The sequence below is a fragment of the Cetorhinus maximus genome, chromosome 14 (genome assembly GCF_964194155.1).
Source record: "Cetorhinus maximus chromosome 14, sCetMax3.hap1.1, whole genome shotgun sequence".
Taxonomy (NCBI): domain Eukaryota; kingdom Metazoa; phylum Chordata; class Chondrichthyes; order Lamniformes; family Cetorhinidae; genus Cetorhinus; species Cetorhinus maximus.
The window spans coordinates 62982947-63002987 of NC_135892.1; the positions used below are offsets into that span (position 1 = coordinate 62982947).

The window sequence follows — 20041 nt, forward strand, 5'->3', positions numbered from 1 at the left end:
CGACATCTAGTGGGTCCTCAGAATCCTCATCCGAGGTGGTCTGGGGTCTGGGGCTGGGCTGGCGAGCAGTATGTCTCCTCCTTTTCTTGCTGATAACTGTAATAGAGAGAAGAGATAATTAGTGATTGGCTGGATAGTCACCTGCATTAAGAAGCACTCACAGTTTTGGCAGGTGGGTGAAAACTAGTGGATGGGGCCTCACTGGCTTGTTGGGAGACAACGATCTCACCTTCGACGCAGAAGTGGTCTCTGTCCTCACCAGCCAGATCTGCTGCCTGCTTCTCAAAGTGGATGAGTGGCCTGAGCTATGGCATCCACCCCCCCGCCTCCCATCCCAGTCTAGGGTTTCTTCCTCTTGTATGTGATCTTTTCCTGCATAAAGACAGATGGACAGACTGGACAGATGCCAAAGCAGATGATAAGCGTGTCTGCCTTCTATGTGTGCTGAGTCGACCTACGTAAGGGCTGATGGTGCGACTTGTGCAGAATGCAATGCGACAAGAGTTGAAGACGTAAAAGTATGTGAGAGAGAATCAATGGTGATGTCCCTTGTGATGGTAATGTGTGAGGTCCCTGTGGACTGTAACCCTGCAAATATCTGATGGCCTTATGAGAATGTGAGTTGAGAGTGAGAAAAAGGTTGACTTACTCTGGGAGAGTTCATTCCTTTTCCTGAATTGGAGAGCAGTCCTTTTCTGAGGAGCGCAGGCACTGACCAGCCAGGTGACCTCCCCGCAAGCCTTGATGGTGAGGCTGGCAGACCTCCGGCTTCCATCACAGGGATAAAGTATCTCCTGCTGGTCCTTGACTGCTAGTAGAGTACCTCCAATGCCTTGTCACTGAACTTCAGGGCACGGTGCTTGTCTTTTCTGGGGGCCATTCTGGTGCTCGCCGTGGCAAGTCCTGGGTTGCAAAGAGTGAATGTGCGCAGATGCCATTTAAATATGGCGTCCACAAATGTGAACCGATGAAGTAACATCAGGGCGGATGTATCCCAGCACACGGCACCACAAGATAATTAATTCCGAGCCAATCTCCCTGAGGCAGCAATTTGCGCTTCCTGTGCGGGCGGGGGGGGGGGAGTTCCCCAAAAGTGAGAGTGCGCTCTTTCGCGCATGTGTATGAAAGAGCGCACATCTCCCTGAGGCTAAGTGCAGCCTCAGGGAGATCATTGACACTTTTAAAAAGATTAAAAATAGAAAAAAAAATTCCCTAACATGTCCCCCTCATGTGACAATGTCACATGAGATGGGACATGTTCATAAATTACAGTAAAACTTTATTAAACCTTTTAGAACCCCGCATGAAACCTCATCCCGCCAGTGGATGAGGTTTCATGTTTTCTCTATTTGCCGCCGGGGCTCCTGGCCCACCAACCAACCTTAAGGTTGGACGGGCAGGTCCTTTAATTGTTTAAATGATCCTGTCAATGGCCTCAATTGGCCATTGACAGGTCGGCAGGCCCGCAGCTGATTTTGCTGTGCCCCTGCCTTCCTGAAAATTTAAATGGGGCGGGATGACGATGGGGTTCCGCCCGACATCATCCCGCGACATTTTATGCGTCGGCGAGTGGGCCCCGCCCCCTGCTCGCCGACGGCAAAATTCTGCCCCAAGAGTCTGTTAGTCAAAAGACCAATCTTGGATTGCTGAAGTAATATATGCGACTTCTATTATCATGTTTTGAAGTTTAAAATGTATTCTTCACTCAAGAGGCCAAATTTTATTTTTAATCAGATTATTATTCCATGTAATATTATTATTGAATCAAAGTACAGAGAAAGTATAAATTATATAGAAGATGTATTGTATACTTAATGCCCTTTTTGTGTATCCTCAATAAAGCTAGAGAGATATTAACAGAAATGTTTCTTTGCACATATGTAGTTTCATTGGGAATTTTCTGATTGATTTTTAAATAGATACTGTTTTGTAATTTTTGTTTCTGGGCTATAGAAAAAATTGAAGTTGGTAATTTTCAATTTTTTTTCAATTTAAAAAAAAACTTATATATTGATATTTGGTAGTTATTGGCTGATTGATAATCAGACGAATGGAACTGTTGAATGTCTCAGCAGTTAAGTAATGAGTCAAGGTGGTATAATACTTATAGATTAGCTTCAATTGCTGATGCAAAGGAGTCGTCGAATAAATTTGCAAACAATTCTCAATATTGACAGGGTGGGTGAAGAAACATGACATCTGACATTTGCTAAATTTCATCGTGGGATTATCTCCCTTAATTTTATTGTACATTGACACATACCTAAGGGGAAATAATTGTAGGTTATAAAGAAAGGGCAGCAGAGTGAGACTAAAAAAAGATGGCACTTACAAAGAGCAGGTGCAGGAATAATGCACTGAACAGCCTCCTCTTTGCCGCATTATTCTATGACATTGGGACCTAATTTTTGGTGGTTAGGAAGAGCATGGATTGGGTGTACTTCCCACTTTGGGGCCATTTATTAGGGTAGAATTTGAATGCACTAGGTTTGTGCCCCAATTTCAGACATTGGTGGAGCTGGTGAGGGGTTGGGGCTGTTTTCTCACCACCCATTGTGTAGGTTACTGTTTATTGTCAATCAGCTCCTAAAGCTGCTAAATTAAGAAGCCTGAACATTAATCTGAAGTGGCACCAGTCAGCAGAGCAGTAACACGTCCCAGGAGCTAATGGGGCCTATCCAACTCTATAGCATCGAAACAAAGAGCGGGAATACAGGCAGGCAAAAGATAGATATTAAATAAATGTACATCCTTCTGTGACAGTTATATGTTCTTTTATGCATATTCCCACTCTCTCATTCCCATTAGTCTTTTTCTCTGTTTATGAAACTGATAAAAAGTGGCAAACTTATTTATATCTTCATGTTAATGATCTAGAATTTCATTACGCACAGTTCCAAGTGTTTTGAATATGTTTGTATGAAAAATGCCGAAGCACTTTGTGGCAAGATTTTGTTATGACCAGGAAAAGCAGATGGGAAGGCAAATGTTGCAGTTGAGACCTCTTCTTAATTTTTCACTGTTAAGTGTAGTATGTAACTGTGTACAGGAGGTTTCGTTGTGGGTGTTGTTAACAGAAGTATTTTTGTAAATGTGCTGATTCATTATAATATTTAAATATGAGTCAATCTCTCATGGTTTTGCACACAGGGCACCAAGACCAAGGGCTGAAACTTCCTGTCGGTGAGCGAGGGGCGGGGCCCGCTTGCTGACGTGTGAAATGACGCGGAGTGATGTCGGGCTTGTGTCCCGACGTCACCCCACGTCATTTAGATTTTCACTTCAGCGGGTACGCAGCTGAGTCGGATGCGTGCTCGCCGAACTGTCAGTGGCCACTCAAGGCCTTTAAAAAAGTAGTTAAGCTAATTAAAGGACCTGCCTGTCCAACCTTAAGGTAGGCGGGCAGGCGAGGAAAACGGCCTTTAGAAAAAACACGAAACCTCATCCACGGGCGGGATGAGGTTTCATGAGGGCTTTAAAATGTTTATGTAATGTTGAAATAAAATAAATTGACATGTCCCAGCTCATGTGACAGTGTCACATGAGGGGACATGTCAGGAATTTTTTTTCCACACTTCCACAAATTTTTTAAACTTCCAGCGATCTCCCTGAGGCAACACTTTGCCTCAAAGAGATCTGTGCGCTCTTTCGCTTGCATGAAAGAGCGCAGTCCCAGCTCAGGGAATCCCTCCCCTCACCCGCACAGGGGGCGCTGATCGGGAACCCACCCACCCACGCCCACTCCCTCCTATCCCCCCCCCCCCCGGGATGGGGGGAAAATGTTGCCCCAAAAGTATTCTTTAGATGAAGCTAAGCTAGAGGCTCGGGGATAATTAGACGAGGCTGTACAGGAATAAATCAGTCACCATTTTAATATTCCTTGATGATTCCTCTAAATTTGAATCTCGTAAATTTCAAATCCATACCTTCTTTTCCTGGTGTAATCTGGAAGTAATGTTTTGAGTTTACTTTATCTATCTTGTTAGGTATCTTGTAAATCTGTGTGCAGCATTCAGGAGACCAAAGCCATGGTGGAATGCATTGCCTTGGGCTGACTTTTTTGGGCCACCTGCAGCTGGGAAAACAGGTGGGTGGCCCCATAAATTAGGGCACAGAGCATGCCGCCAACCCACCCACCCCTGCCATGATTTTACGGGCAGCAGGGGAGGCATCAGGTGGGCTGCCCACCCATAGTCCAATTGAGGCCCTTAAGTGGGCAATTAATACCCAATGAAGGGCTTCATCTTGCAACAGCTCCGATTTAATGAGCAGCGGGAGAGGCCTGCATCCAACACGTAAACCAACAGCTTTAACCCTGCAGATTGCTGGTCAGTGAAAGGGGGTGACTCCCTTGGCCCCTTGTGCAACTTGGACTCCCCGACCTCCACAGTTTTGCCTGCCTGCGCTAACCCTCCCTTCCTGATCTGTCAAATATACCCCTGTTGCCCCCCTCGCTGGAGTCTGCCAACTCGGTCCTACCGAGATCCTGGAATTACCTGAGTTTGGAGGCATTGGGGTTCCTGTTCCTCCTGGGCCTCCTGCAATACCAGCAGTGGCCACTGATCCCAGTGTGGCACAGAACTGCTGGGCTTCGATTGACCGGCAACTCTTCAGGGCAGGAATTCCTCCTAGAAACTAAGAATGCTGTAGGTTCACATGCCACTTCTTCAAGCCAGAACCCAAATTCCCCAGTAACCAGCTTTACAGTTTATCATCATGTTCAAATGTCATAGCTGGATACAACTTGCTGAATTTGGATGTTGTATTGTTATATCTAAAATCATTTATTGTGCATGATTGAACCTGCTTATATGATTTTATATGAATAATGCAGCCTTTTATTCTTATTGTGAGCAGATTGTACGTGCTTTGTAAGACCAGTCACTTCCAATCCAATGCACAATAATTCACTTGCTCATTATTAGTCACAAATGGTAATTAACAGGCAAAACTGAATCTGATTCTCACGTGTGAAACTCCCTCTATTTCAATCCAAGATTATATAATTAATTTTGGACCTGAAGAATCAACAGCATAATGTTATACAGGTACAGTGTCTCAAATCCACCTATCCAAAAACTGGAGATGTCCAAAAGTCAGATATTTTAATAAACTGGCATGCATGTATTTTAATTCTTATTAAATGAGTAAAATAATTACTGACTTATTTGGCTAGGTGTTGCATTGGCAAAATGGCAGCCGGACTATAGTTACCAGCTTCGCGTGCCAGTCTTTTCCCGTGCTTCGAGTGGTCCAAGTGACCCTTGACCCTACACGACTCAGTTCGACCCTGATCCACCCAACCTGACCCAGCCCGAATCGCCTGACCCAAAAATAGACAAGATCCAAACTCCGGCACAGGCTCAGTCCCAACATTGCTGGTTTTGAGACATTGTACCTCTATATGTGGTATTGATTTTCTGAATGCTGGGGCTTGACGAAGGGACTCATCATCATTTAAAAAGATCTGTTGGCCACAAAGAAAGGAGAGTATTACCCAGTGAAGAATAGCTCACGATGCTTCCCTTCATGATATGTCAGACTATCAAGGGCACAAAGAGCAAAATACACATTCTGATAAAAGAAGTTGCTGAAAATAATTTCTGAATATTCTGAACTTTGGTTGGATTGAGACAGGAAAACTTTGGTAGCCAGATTCAGCATTATTTGGGCAGCATCTGTGAAGAGAGAAACAGAGTTAACATTTCAAATTGTCACCATTTCATCAGCAGTGGAAGATGTTAAAGATGAACAGTTTTTAAGCAAGTACAGATCCAAGGAAAAGAGCAGGAAAAGGATATAAGAGAGAGGAATTGATAGGATGGAGGGCAAGATCGATTAAATGATAAAGTGGTGACTGTACAAGGCAAAAGATAGTGATAAAGAGATATAGAAATAAAAGATGGGTACAGAGGAGGTGTAAATGGTTACAGCAGAATAGCTGACAAGGTGAGAAGCATGGAAAATTTCGTAACAAAGCAAAAGCTCCTTTAGCCCAGGAACATGTTAGAATAAAGGCAGGTAGATCCGATCATGTACCGATAGGGGATCACCACCACAAGCATTCCAAAGAGACAGTTCCCTCTGTGATATCCTGATCCACCCCTCCATGACCTCAACACCGGACCCTTTTTCACCAGCACCCTCCCAAAAAAGCACAAAAGATGTAGCAGTTGCCTGTTCACCCCCTTCCTTCACACTGCCCAGGGCTGCAAACTCACCACCTGGGTAAATCAGCAATTTACTTGTAGTTCTTACAACTTAGTACACTGTTTTTGCTGCTCATGATGCAGTCTCCTCTACATTGAGGAGCCAAAATGCACATTGGGTGCAATGTTCCCTCTAATTACCCTTGGCTATCCGCAGCCAATTTGTTGCACTGCGCGGCCCGTTCAAGGTTGCTTCACGGCCGCACATAGGTGCATCTTAAAGGGACCACTTCTTGTATGTGGCCTGTTTGACTCCTACACATAGGGCTGAATTTTGCCCTTGACTCAGCGGTGGGCGGGCAGCCGATCGCCGCCGCCGCCAAAACGGGACCCGCCGCCATTTTACGTGGGCGGGCCAATTAATGCCCACCTAGCGTGACGCCCGACGGGAAGCTATGCGCTTCCTGTGCGGGCGGGGGGGGGGGGGATTCCCCAACTGCAAAGAGCGCACATCTCCCTGAGGCTAGGTGCTGCCTCAGGTAGATCACTGAAAGGTTGTGAAAGTTTAAAAATAGAAAAATAAAAAAATCATTAACATGTCCCCCTCATGTGAAAATGTCATATGAGATGGGACATGTTAATGAAGTACACAAAAACTTTATTAAACTTTTTTAAATCCGAAATCAAACCTCATCCCTCTAGTGGATGAGGTTTGTTAAAAAATCACTTACTCGCCTGCCTGTTGGGCCTGTGCGCCGAGCTGAAGGTTGCACAAGCTCCTCAAAATCGTCGTCAGTTGGTGACTTAATGGCCTTAACAAGGCCTTTAATTAATGGCAGATGCGCGTCACACTGCATAGCGCGCCCGCTGACCTAAACATTGTGATGCCGCGCGCTGACATCGGGACACACGTCGCGTGACATTTTAAGCGCTGACGTGCGGGCTCCGCCACCCGCACGTCAGCCACAAAATTCAGCCCATAATGTTCAGGACACTGAGTGACTGCGCTCCTGTGTAACTCAGAGGAAACAGTGATAGGGTGATTACTTTGCTGAACATTTTCGCGAACATAACTCCCAGCTTCCAATTACTTGCCACTTCAACAGCAACAACAGCTGGTATTTATATATTTATATATCTAACATAACAATTTGTCCCTAGGTGCTTCACAGAGGCATTGTGAGCCCCTGAAACCCCCAAAACTTACCTGGACTCCCAGGGTGTAGGCTTTGGGGACTGCTTGCAGTCCCAGTCCTGTCCACTGCAGCTTCTGGAACTGCAGGGACTTGAGAGCTGCCAGCCAATTAGATTGGCCAGCAGCTCTCTGAGGCAGGACTTACTCCCGACTGAGGGGCAGAAGTCCGCCTAGAGCCAATTAACATTCATTGGAGCCGATATGGCTGCTGGGCAGCCAATATGAGCATTAATGTGTTTGCTGCCAACTCCTCGGATGGCGGGAAGAGAACCTCCATTATCTGAAATATCCTGGCCCAAGGATGAAAAGTCGCACGCTGAGGGAGGAATTCAGTGAAGAAAGCTCACTGAGACAATTGGCATTTTACTTGGGTAAGGAACAAGAATTTTAAATGAGAGGTGAGAAAGGTGGAACAAGATGAAATGCAAAAGGAAGAGAAAGAACCAGAGGAGTAATTTTCCATCCCACTCCCATTTTAGCCTCCTTTTGCCTTGCACCATCACCCCTTTTGTCATTTAATCGGTCCTGACCTCCAATTTATCATAGACTTCTCTCTTTTATTTTCTCCCTGCCCCTTGTCACTGGCTTTGCACTTGCCTCAAAGTTGTCCACCTCTTAACTTCCAGTTCTGCTGAAAAGTAATCTACCTGCAAGGTCAACTCTATTTCTCCCTCCACAGATGCTGCCTAACCTCCTGAGTGTTTCCCAGCATTTTCTGTTTTTATTTCAGATTGCCAGTATTTTGCTTTTGTCAGTAATATTTGGAATAGAATAAATGGAAACAGGGCAGAATTTTTATTGACCTGACTCACAGGGAGTAGGTCAGTCAGAAAGTTGAGTTAAACTCCACAATATGCTAGTGACGCAAGTACGTTTAGAGCTTGATTGACAGCATTATTGTGCCTCCTTATCATATTTAAAGCATCATGCTGCCTCCTTTGATCTGGCTACCCACCCAAAGGCCAGCTTGAGTTAAAGCCAGAAATGGGCAGTTTGGAAGTGAGTTTAGGTTAGGAAGCAGAACTTTCTGACTTTAACACCCCACCCCCACCCCCCCACCCCGAACCAGCAATCCAAATCCACCCATTTTTTTCTGTTAAGATTCTTCCATATCACTTCTATTTCTGTGAATTTACTTTTTTAGCTGTACTTTTTTATGGATGGTTTGTCCTTTAAAACCAGGCCTATAATTTGTGGAACTGCTTGAAATTGATGTAATTTCATAGGATAACATCAGTTTAAGGAAGTCACTGCTGTAGGGGAAGAGCAAAACTAGGTACTTATGCCCTTCTTTGTGCCATTTACTTTTATTTTCAATATACTTCTGTTGTTAAATCATGATTCTTTGTTGATAGGCTCCTCCATGCAGAACAGTAAACAGTATTAATTTATGAGAAAACAAACAGATGTGCTCATCTAGCATTCAATGAGATGGGAGTTTGAGAATCATTGAGGAGCGTGTCCGCAAGCTGTCATTAATCAATGTGTAGCTTTCGTTTCGCAGGTTGATCAGGAAGTCACTTTTATTTTGAACACAGTCCTCATTGACTTCTGCTCTCAGCATAGAAGAATTCGATAGGGACTTCAATAGAAAGAAAGATGGCTCCTGTGCAACTGTGTGACAATTGAGACAGCGAGCAGACATGCCTCATGAGAGTCCTCTTGCCTGCCGTCGGTGGAGCAACTTTGTATCACTCTCAATTGGCTGCACAGAAAAACACGTCCAATAAGGATTATTAGCCAACATTAACAATCTATCAAAATGAAACCCTAGGATTCATCAAATAAGTATTTCTGGTTGACAGTACCTTCATTCCCGTCACCCTCCAAAACACACGCACACACATGTAGACACACTCTCTCTCTCTCCTGGTATTTTTAACAATTGTGGAATAACATTTAAAATGGTAGAATATTCAAATAGCAACAAATATTCATACTATTCAGGAGGTCTGTAAATGAAGCACAAGAAAAGGAAAAGCAAACACAAAATACAGTCAAAATGTAATAAAATTAAACACTGTTAAAGGTTAAAGACTATGGCTTAATGGCAAAAAATGAAACCGTTGGTTTTTGCTCCAAAATCTTGTATTTATATAATGAGTGGCATCAGCTAAGTGCTGTCAAGTATCCTGAGTAACATGTTCCTGCCAAACTTAACCTGAACAGATCACCCAAATACACAGCATTTGAGCATTGATCCTTTGATCTCCTGTTCTTTCTGACTTGTGTAATGCAATCTGCATAGATGTTAAGAAATTTGAATCCAAAATTAAGGTTTCATTGTCTGAGCACAGGCTTGAGACACATTTGGCTCCACTTTGTTAATGTCACTTCATCTAAACCTCAATGCAATTCCACTTTACCTGAGAATAAATTGTCCCTTTTCTTTGGGAAAAGGTTTTGTTTTGCTCTGTTCAACATTTTTTTTCTAACATAAGGAATAACATATTCTGAGAAAGTAAGTTACTGCGGTGTATATAAAACAGAATGTGACCCATGTTTGAGTTAACTATGTATTTAAATCTTCCCTTTGAACAAGAAAGGCTTTACATATTTTTAGAAAATGCTTCAGTGAGTCAAATGTAACACCACCAACACATTTGTTGTAAGCTTATTTTTAATTGGCATAACTACTTCAAAATATCGCATTTTTATGTTTTATCAAAACACATTTTAAAGAATAATGTCGGTCGATAGAACTATTGTGATTCTTTAAAAATGGTTTGTAATAGCAGTTTGTATTTATATTTAAAGCACTTTAGGTCCAATGGACAGGGTTTTGAATCACACATGCAGAACAAAACTAATAAGTCTAGTAGAGTATAGCCTTTGAAAACCAAAAGCAATACCTAAAGCAGAGTGTCAGGAAACAGATAAAAGCGCTGATATTTATGGTGTTTAGAAATATTTGAAAATTAAGCTTATTGTAATTTAATCATCATGTATTGAAGTGCATTCAAGATGTTTGTTTCCTCCTTTTTTTAACAGAAGCAACAATACTGAGCTATGATGGAAGCAAGTTTATGAAAATCCAGCTGCCTGTTGTAATGCACACAGAAGCAGAGGATGTATCACTGCGATTTGTGTCCCAGCGAGCTTATGGAATCTTAATGGCAACAACTTCCCGAGATTCAGCAGATACTCTGAGACTGGAACTCGACGGTGGTCGTGTCAAACTTACTGTCAACCTAGGTAACATCCATTTCAGCATTGCATCATCATATTTTTATTAGATGTTTTAAATGGTTTATTAGGTTGCTTTCAGAAATTACTTGAAAATAAAAAAAAAAGACTGAACAAGAATGAAAGGTGCAAGAAAACTTGTTGCCACATGTTATAAGCCCATCTTTTGAGACTTGGCTTTTTCCATAAAAACCAAATTATCATTTCTGTTTCATTGTGAATAATACATTTTTTAAGGTGTTTCTTATGCTAAAAGTATAACTTTCTTTCTCAGATGCATTTAAATGTTTTTCTTAATTCATTTTTACATCTTTTTGTAATCCGAAGCAAGAAGCCCATCTATCTAGAACTATAGAAGGTGTTGCATCTAACACGCATCTGTTAGAAATTGCACATTGTGTTAGATATAAAATAATCTTAAAGAAGATTGCCATTGATCTGGTGCTTGATATTTTCAAGCAGCTATAATTGTTCTCTGATGAATCATCAGGGGTTTCTACAAGCAGCTACAATTATATGGATGTGCCTTTATAGTCATTTCCCCCACAGGAACTATTTGTGGAGAGGCTTAAAAAAGACAGGTATAGAAGCATTTAAACATTATAACCTTGCTCCAGTCTCCAGATTATAGACTATCTATGAACAATAGGACACATTTGATTATTTCCCAGCTCAGATATTATATTTTATTTCACATGCAAAGCTATCTATAAAATAAGGATACACAAGGGAGAGAAAGCTTGTGATTTCTGGCTCCAACCGTAGTACACAAATATAATCATACTTTAACTATAACAGTTAGGGCCACATTATGATTGTTTAAATGTATATTACTTAGTATAGTTATACAAGGTTGAGAAACTTGGAACAATATTATTATATCTAATTTTTCAGAAAGTACATATTTAGCAACTTCCAACTGTGTAAGTGGTAGTAAATTAGACATGCATTGACACTTGAATAATTGTATGGGCTTCTGCTTTTATCACTTCATTTTTAACAAATGCAGTGTCCACTGCTACTCATTCTAATCATATTTATCTTTTACAAGTCCATTTTTATTGTATTGTGATGATAGTTACATACTTGTTTTGGATCAAAAGATGGTACACAACCCTTCAAAGGCCAAGGTCTGCGGCCCTAAGCAAACAGCCATGTGAACAAGAATGTGCAGCCTCTTTTACAGTGAAAATGCTTGCTTTAGTCTCACTCAAACCTATTTTTAAGAAAAATGGGGGCATAGAGGTAATTCATACTTAAAGTAGTTCTTGACATCAGCAGGTGTGAAATTCCAAAGGAAGTTGTCTTGTCATGTTTTAATTGTACAAGTTTCAAGTATTCCATGTGTTTGCATTGCTGCACACTACAGTTTAAAATGCTTATGCTTAAACATACTTTGGTAGGTTGATGGAGATGAATTTGGAGCATTGGTGAAAACTGATGCATCTCCATTTCATTCATATTAGTAAGCATAGACTATCTGAGATAAGGAATGATATTATCTTTCTGACAATTGCCCATGATTGCATAATGTGGTTTCACCCATTACACAGCAAAACTGTGACATTTCCAATCTTGCTCATTCACTTCCCAATGTACAATGCTAGCACATTTGACAATTTCACCAAAAAAGTCATCTCCTTCTACACCTTGGCATACAATGTAATTACATTGTATTATTCCCTGCACAAAGAAGATCCAGCCACATTTCCCCCAGAACTGGAATTTAAAACTTTTATCCAAATGACTTGATTGTGGCAAAGTTAAGACCTAGCTCATTTTCCAGCTGTGGAAATGCAACTCTCAGCCCCTGGAATTTCAGAACTTATCAATTCATAATTGGTCAGATTACTGGACGAATGCTTATGTAGCATATGAAGGAACTGTCATTGTCCTCTCTTCCTCACGATAGGTCCTGTGAAATTGGAGAAGTTCACATCTGGAGTTAGAAGGGGCCCTGATTATGATTCTAGAGATTCACATTCAAGTTTTTGAGCTTTTATTCACACTTTATAATGCTTTCTACACCTCTTGATTGTGGTAGATGACTCAAAATGTTTTAAGGCAAACAACAATCTATGTTTCATCTATTTTCCTTACCACCAAATGTTTTTCACCAATAATTATTTGCATCACAAAGTATTACTGGGAAAATTTGCCAACTAAAAACATCCTCTCCACTCCCACTCAAAACAAGGCAAAGTACCACTGAAAAAAAGGATTACTCTTCAGTTCTGTCATTTTCTGAAGATGACAAGAATAAGTCATTCTTCCTGCAGTCACAAAAATAAAAATGCTAAGTAGTCTATCAAGTGAGCAATACCAATGTCACTCGAATGGAACACTGGAAACAAACATAACTGAGAGGGAGGTAAAAAAATCCCAAGATCGAATAAACCTCCCACTGCTCTTTGACCTCAAAAGCCCCAGAATAATGAATACTTATAATGTGTGCATCTGCCCTGACCCAATAGTTCTTGTTGCATGATTACATACACATTATCATTTGTTTCTGGTATTTCACCCCTGACATTCTATCTTTGCAGCAGGTCCTGTTGTTATCTGTCTGCCCCACAATATTCAAGCATTTTTATTGTTTTCTTGGATGCATTCCTTTACATCAAAATCTTCACCACACAGAATGGAATGATTGCCTAGTTTTGATTATGATTTTGTGTTCACTATAGAAATCTAATTGTTGCCATTTTAGAACAAGACCATAATTTTATTTTTAGCCATATTTGAAAAAGGGAACCCAATTTGTTAATCCCGAAGCAGTTTCAACATCATTCAGATTAATACCACAGACTTCTACCTGCAACAGCTTTATGCCTGGGTCACTGTTTGCTATTCAATCTTTTTATTGTCTTTAACTGTGAAATTGATCTGAACTTCTATACCAGATGCAAATGAGGAGATCATAATATGGAAAAGTGAATTGGCCTTCCAGAGCACTATTTTAATCAGTTCCAAATGAAGTAAGCAATCTGCATCAAACATAACACTCAAGTTATGAAAACACATCCACTGTTGGCCACATCATTACTGGAATGTTTGCTTGTATCCCTACTCTCATAGTTAAATAACAAAGGTGCTGCAGCATCTCCTTTGGAATTTCGTGGGACCATTTCCAGTCACTCCAAAAGTAAGGTTTTCCTTGCTTAAAAATCAATATGTTTTAAAATAGCCATTGAGGTGTTTAAAAGCACAGCATTTCTTGTAAGGAGATGTGTACAATTTGGTCTTTGGCTGTTTGCAACCACTTTTCTGTTGCGGTTGACGACACATGACAAACCCAGCTACATGAAAATTAACCTGGAATTTATATGAATGAAATTCTTCAAGGGTGTTTAAGATTATCTTGATCAAATAGAACATACATGTCCAAATATTTTGCTGTCAGACTTATGACACTCTTCAAACATTTTATCTCAATCTTCATAGTTAACATAACATTTTTAGTTTTCCTTGCTTTTCTTTGAATGCAAAGGGAAAGTGTATGATTAAATCAATTAACTTTTGCAAAAAATAATTTTTGCAAATGTTTTTAAAATGTGGATGAATTTAAAAATCTTACAGGTTCTGCTTCAGAGATCTTTTCCACAACTGTAAAATTTATTTATTTTAGTTACATTGTGCTTTCACACAAACGATTGTGCGCTTTTTCCATATTTAAGTTACATTCCTAAATCATTGGTACATTTCAGGTTTTGTTTTTTAATTCTTTTATGCAAGCAAATTAATGTAATCTTTTTTTTAAGCCTTTGAAGAATCTAGCAGTGGTCGAAGATAGGTGATCTTGCCAAATTACAACTTGTACCCCAGTATGACGGAGCACTGCTTATTTTCAAAGTGGACAGCTGTGTTCTTTCACACATGAGGAAAGGCCTGTGGCTTGTCTGGGTCAAATATCTTTGACATAAGAAAAATATTATTTTTTATCTAGGTTTGGGTATCATGTAGCTGATGTTTGCAGGTGGCCATCTTATGTTCTATTTTAATTAAAGACATCCAGTAGGCCAAATAATAGATTGTATGGTGCAAAAGCCAATCTGTTATTAAGATTTGTTAACAAGACATAGGAAAGTCCACAGTAAAATGGCCACATTTGCGTGTGTCTGTCCCCGGAAGGGTGGATTGTAATTTTTGTGGATGTCTGCAGCTGTTACCTTGAAGGATATAATTTCATTTTTCATCTATTCTTCCCTATCTAGACTGTATCAGGATTAACTGTAATAACAGTAAGTTGCTGTTCAAAGCTTTTTCACTCTTTCTCTTCTACTTCTAAAACAATTTGCAAAAGTAGAATTATCTCTTTTCATAGACTGACAAATATATTTTAAGAAATTGAGATGTACTGATTTGTTTAGAGTTAGAAAATACAAGACACTTGTCAGGGTGTTAAAAAATGTTTTTTACTGCATTTTTTCAACAAAACCTTTCTCTTAAGTAGCTTTTGATATCATTTAGCATACAGGCTTAGATTTATTCAGTAATATGTGTAGAATTGAGGAGATAAAGGCATGCCTTTACTTAAGTCTTTGTTGTTTAAGAACAATGTATGGCAAAGTATGGAAGCATAATGTATTTGGGACAGATTAATGTAATTTTACAGCTTAGCCCATTGAGTGTGATTGGTCTTGCATAGATCTGCATATTCCCAAGATTCCATTTGAAGAAATATTTTTTTACACCCTGTTTACTGCACATCAGTGGTGGGATGGAATCACAAATACATCTAGTTTAACACATAATATGCATGACTCCACTTTAAATATGCTTCAGATAATGCATGGAAAAAGATACCTCTTTGCATGACATTTGAAGGATTTTAAAATGTAGAAAAGGAAAGGATTGTGACTTTTCTTCTAATAATTACACTTGTAGAATACACTTGTAGAATTACAGAATAAAAACACTGAAAGAATTCTGAGATTTTTAGCAAATCACTTAACTGCATGACTAATATAATGGGAACTTGCTCTGAAATAACATATTTCAATGTCCTAATAAAGTAATATTAGTGGTATATTTGTCAACATAATTTCCCAGTTCCACAAAATTATTACCACTTTGTCAACCTGTAAGCAGACTAAAATGTTTATTTAATAATTCTCAAAAAAAGGAACCAAGATACATTAGCTTTTCAGTATTAAATTCCTAATTAAATACTAACACATGTGAACTGTCTTTAAGCAATTGCCTTGGAATAGTTTCTGTGATTGCCAGCTTCCACCCTATTTTATTCAAGTGCAGAAAGTAACTGAAGATAAACTTTTGTAAAACTAGCACTCATTAAAAATGGTAATAAGGAAGTGTACATGCATCTTAAATGTAATCTATTAAAAATGCAATAGTTTAGATATAACCTTCTCACAGTTTTCATTTTTAATGAAGGGATGCTACCATCTAGTCATGGATTTTTCAGACACATTGACTGCACAGGACAATCCATAAATTTGAACTGCTTTGTTTGTTGCTTCTGTGTTATTTTATTATATCAATTTATATGGTGTAATGAAGGTTTTTTAAATTTAGTAGGATATATACTTTTCGTGAGTTGACACTTTCATAGCGTACTGATCATGTCATGTACATTTGCAATTTCAAACCTGCCACAGTGTCTTATAAAACCCATTCCCAAGAGGGGACCAATCCTTTTTGATCACTAATTCACAGGCATTCTTAACCATTTGGGATACAATTAGCACCCAGAAGACAGAAAATGCAGATTACATCATCAAATTTGGACAACCGAGGCAGAAGTTATAACAACTGATGTCATTGTTTACCTTCAGTCTTTATACCTCACATGAAGACAAGGGGGCAATTTGTGGGTGTCTATCACAATATAATATGTTTTTCTACCTGAGCAATTACTTTTCTGAAGGTGTTTTTCCTTTTCATGTGTCTAAAAGGTTACTTTTGCACCCTTCTCTCCAAAGTGAAACAAATGTTATTTCACTCCTGGTACTTCTCCTCATTCTGACTCAGGTGTGCTTCAGCGGCACATACATTGTTTCACCCCTAGGACAGCAATATGACCTTAAGAGTTTGGATCTGACACAGGTGTATGCTTTCTACACCACTCCAATTCGAGCTCAGATGCTTAATACTGACAATTCTCAAATACAGCTTACAAGGGGAAGCAGGGTCAGAAATCAGGAAGTAGTTTGAGACAGATGTCCACCCTTGCGCTGTTCATTCACTATTGCAGCCTCAACTAAAAGTATGGAACTAGCTGCAATGGTCAAAGATACATTTTCAGAAGCACAAATCACCCCAAACAGCATAGGTTCAGTTAAGTGAAGTCTCAGAAATGATTTCTTGTGAAATTGGTGGTAGTACGCACATTATTATAGAGAGTGACTCTCTCTCCATATTCAGGGCCATTGTGGCAGTTATTCCTCCACGTACCATGATTCATGCACAGTTTGCGTATAATGGAACAAAGTCTAATTATAGGAAGCTACCTACTCCATTTTGCCAGGACCTTTTAAAGTGAAATGACTTAACTAGCTTTTTTTGGCATCAACGTCAATGGATTCCAATTCAATTGGAACTCATAACTTATGTTAGGCTTGACAAAATCAGAAATCAGCCTCCTCAGCCAATTCTCCTGATTTTCATATTTCCTGTTTCCAGTTAGGTATAAGAAGCAAAGAAAATTTCCATCTTGGATTGAAATATCTATCATTTGACTTATAATAGTAAATCAAGTCCAAAATTCAAACCCTGCAGACATGAAACACAGATTATTACAGGTTGCAAACAAATCACACCAATTAATTCATTCCAGTTATTAAAGTTATGGCTGCAGATTTAATTTTTGTAGTGGTGTCTGATCTATAAGAAAAAAATCAGGAAACTAATTTTTCAAAGAAAATCACATCCAGCCACATGGTAAGAAAATAGTTGGTTTATTTTGGACAATGAACTCCCTTACCCAAGGAGAGATAAGGCTGGGATAAATAAGGCATGAGTAATATTAAAGACACATGTTTCCCATTCTCTGATACTATCTATTCTCCATGGCATGAACCAAGATTGGGGACAACTAACAGGAAAGATAGTGCCCCGCCCCAAATTTCCCCCATCCCCCCCTATTTTTCAAATGTCTGCCAACATTTGAAACCTCTCTGCAGGTGTAAGATGACATATTTCTTCATATTAAAGATATCTATGTAGATATGTAGAACACGTAAAACAGGTCTAATGGCTAACCCACCACTGTCCAGGTTGCTTTATAAGCTTCTTGCATTACCTATTGGATGAAATGTTCAATTGAAGTGCTAAAGCCTGCTCTAGTGGATGTTATCGATCCCATGGCTCTATTTGAAGCAGGGAGAATTCTTAACATTCTGGCTAACATTTACCCCTCAGTCAGCACCACTAAAAGAGGTTAATTGACCATGCACCTAGTTGTTGTTTATGAGATCCCGTCGACCGGAATATTGCTACCCTATTGCTTTTATGAGAATAGTCTCAGCACTTCGGGATCATATTTTTATAATAATAACAGTATGTGAAGAACTTTCATATATTTCTAAAGTGATGCAAGTTTTTTCTTTCTAGGGAGCTAAAATGAGATAGCAAAATATAGGTTTCATGAATCTTACTAATCTTTTAGTTGTGCCACTGTATTTGAATTCTTTACAAAGGGTTCATTACAACAAATTACATTACCCTTTAGTGTACCCATTATGATGCACCATGGGGTTATCAGATTCAGATTTTTGCCTATGATTTCCAGTAAGGTGACCTTCTAATCTCCGTGAACAATTGCTAGCCTGAGGGACATTTGATTTGAGTATTTAAAAATTCACACTGGCATTGTAGATAACACACTTCTGATACTGGTGTTAGCGCAGATTGGTTTTTTTTCGTGCAAAGGAAGGTTTTTACTGCATGAAACCCATGTTAATCTCATCTGGAAGTGCTCAGAGTTAGTATTCTACATCCTGGACGGATACATTTTCTTATTCAACAAGACAAGATCAAAGCTCAGGTTAGAAAATATTATTTATCTTGATTTTCAGTTTTGTAATGGTCATAAATCAAAATTCAAGAAGCATAATTCCTATATTTGCTACAATGTAAATGATAATACAAACTTGATTGTAATAAACTCTTCTAGTGTCTCAGTTCATCAGAGGTATTTTTCACCATTGTTGACAATGCAGTAATCTAGTAGAGTGGATCACCAGATTGTAGAACCTGCTTGATTTTTATCACAGATTTTGGGTGAATTCTGCAATATGGGGCAGTGTTTTCCCCCCATCGGTGGGGGGATGTTTAGGAGCGGGCGTGTAGAGGTGCGCCTCCGATCGGCACCCCTGATTGGGGGCGCGCCGCCATTTTACATGGGCGGGCCAATTAAGGCCCGCCCAGCGTGACGTCCACAAGGAAGTGCTATGCACTCCCTGTGCAGACGGTGGGGGGGGGATTCCCTGAGGTGAGAGTGTGCTCTTTCGAGCACGCGCGCGAAAGTGTGCACTCATCGCCCTGAGGCTAAGTGCTGCCTCAGGGAGATCGGCTCCTGTCCGGAAAAATTTTAAAATCAAATCAGATAAATTTCCCTGATGTGTCCCCTCATGTGACACTGGCACATGAGTTGGGACATGTCCATCACTTTCATTGACACTTTTATTAAAAATTTTAAAACCTACATGAAACCTCATCCCACCCGTGGATGAGGTTTCATGCTTTTTCTTAAGCCCGCCAGGGCACCTGGCCTGCGCGCCAACCTTAAGGTTGGACGGGCAGGTCCATTAATTACTTTAACGACTTTGTCAATGGCCTCAATTGGCCATTGACAGGTCGGCGGGCGCACAGCTGATTCTGCTGAGCCCCCACCTACCTGAAAGTTAAAATGAGGTGGGGTGACGTCGGGAGTTCCGCCCGACGTCATCCCGCATCATTTTACATGTCGGCGAGCGGGCTACGCTCCCCACTCGCCGACCAGGAAATCCTGGCCATGGTGGGTGATCTTGTACTTCAGATTATTCATCAGGAGTGAAATTGAATCGAAGAACCATACAGATTGGATGACCACAGATCCAATTCACACTCCATACTGGGTTAGCTGACCTAAGTGCAGATAGTGGTACAGGTGCTAGAACTGGCCTTAGCAGTAATAGTATGAGGGGCTGGATTTTACATGCCCTCATAGTGAGGTGGGAAGAATGCATAAAACTGGTAAAACAGGTTAGCCCACCACCGTCCTACTCACCCCCAAACTGATCCCCATAACACACTAGGTGGGCAATCCCTGCATGAAACGTGGATGTGTGGTTTAAGTGCAGAATTGGCTTCATTAGGTTTACACCATAGTCAAATATGTGACCGATACCCATTGCCAAGAATCACATTAGTAATAGTAATTTGAGTGAGATAGGAGAGCTGAGCTGATGCCACTGAAACTATTGCTCTAGCAAGAAGTCAAACCTTTGTGAGAAAAGGAGATGGAAGGGAAAGAGATAGGGGAAAATTGGTAAAATGAGGAAAAATG

At 40.2% G+C, this 20041-nt stretch overlaps 1 protein-coding gene across 1 annotated transcript in view; it reads left to right on the top strand.

Moving 5' to 3' along the window:
• The window catches only part of nrxn1a (neurexin 1a), a 1849731-nt gene that overhangs the window by 875576 nt on the left and 954114 nt on the right, over positions 1 to 20041 (top strand). Inside the window, exons 10-11 of the mRNA XM_078556994.1 lie at positions 10336 to 10539; positions 14745 to 14771. Coding sequence (XP_078413120.1) covers positions 10336 to 10539; positions 14745 to 14771 — 231 coding nt within the window. The remainder of the gene's footprint in view (positions 1 to 10335; positions 10540 to 14744; positions 14772 to 20041) is intronic.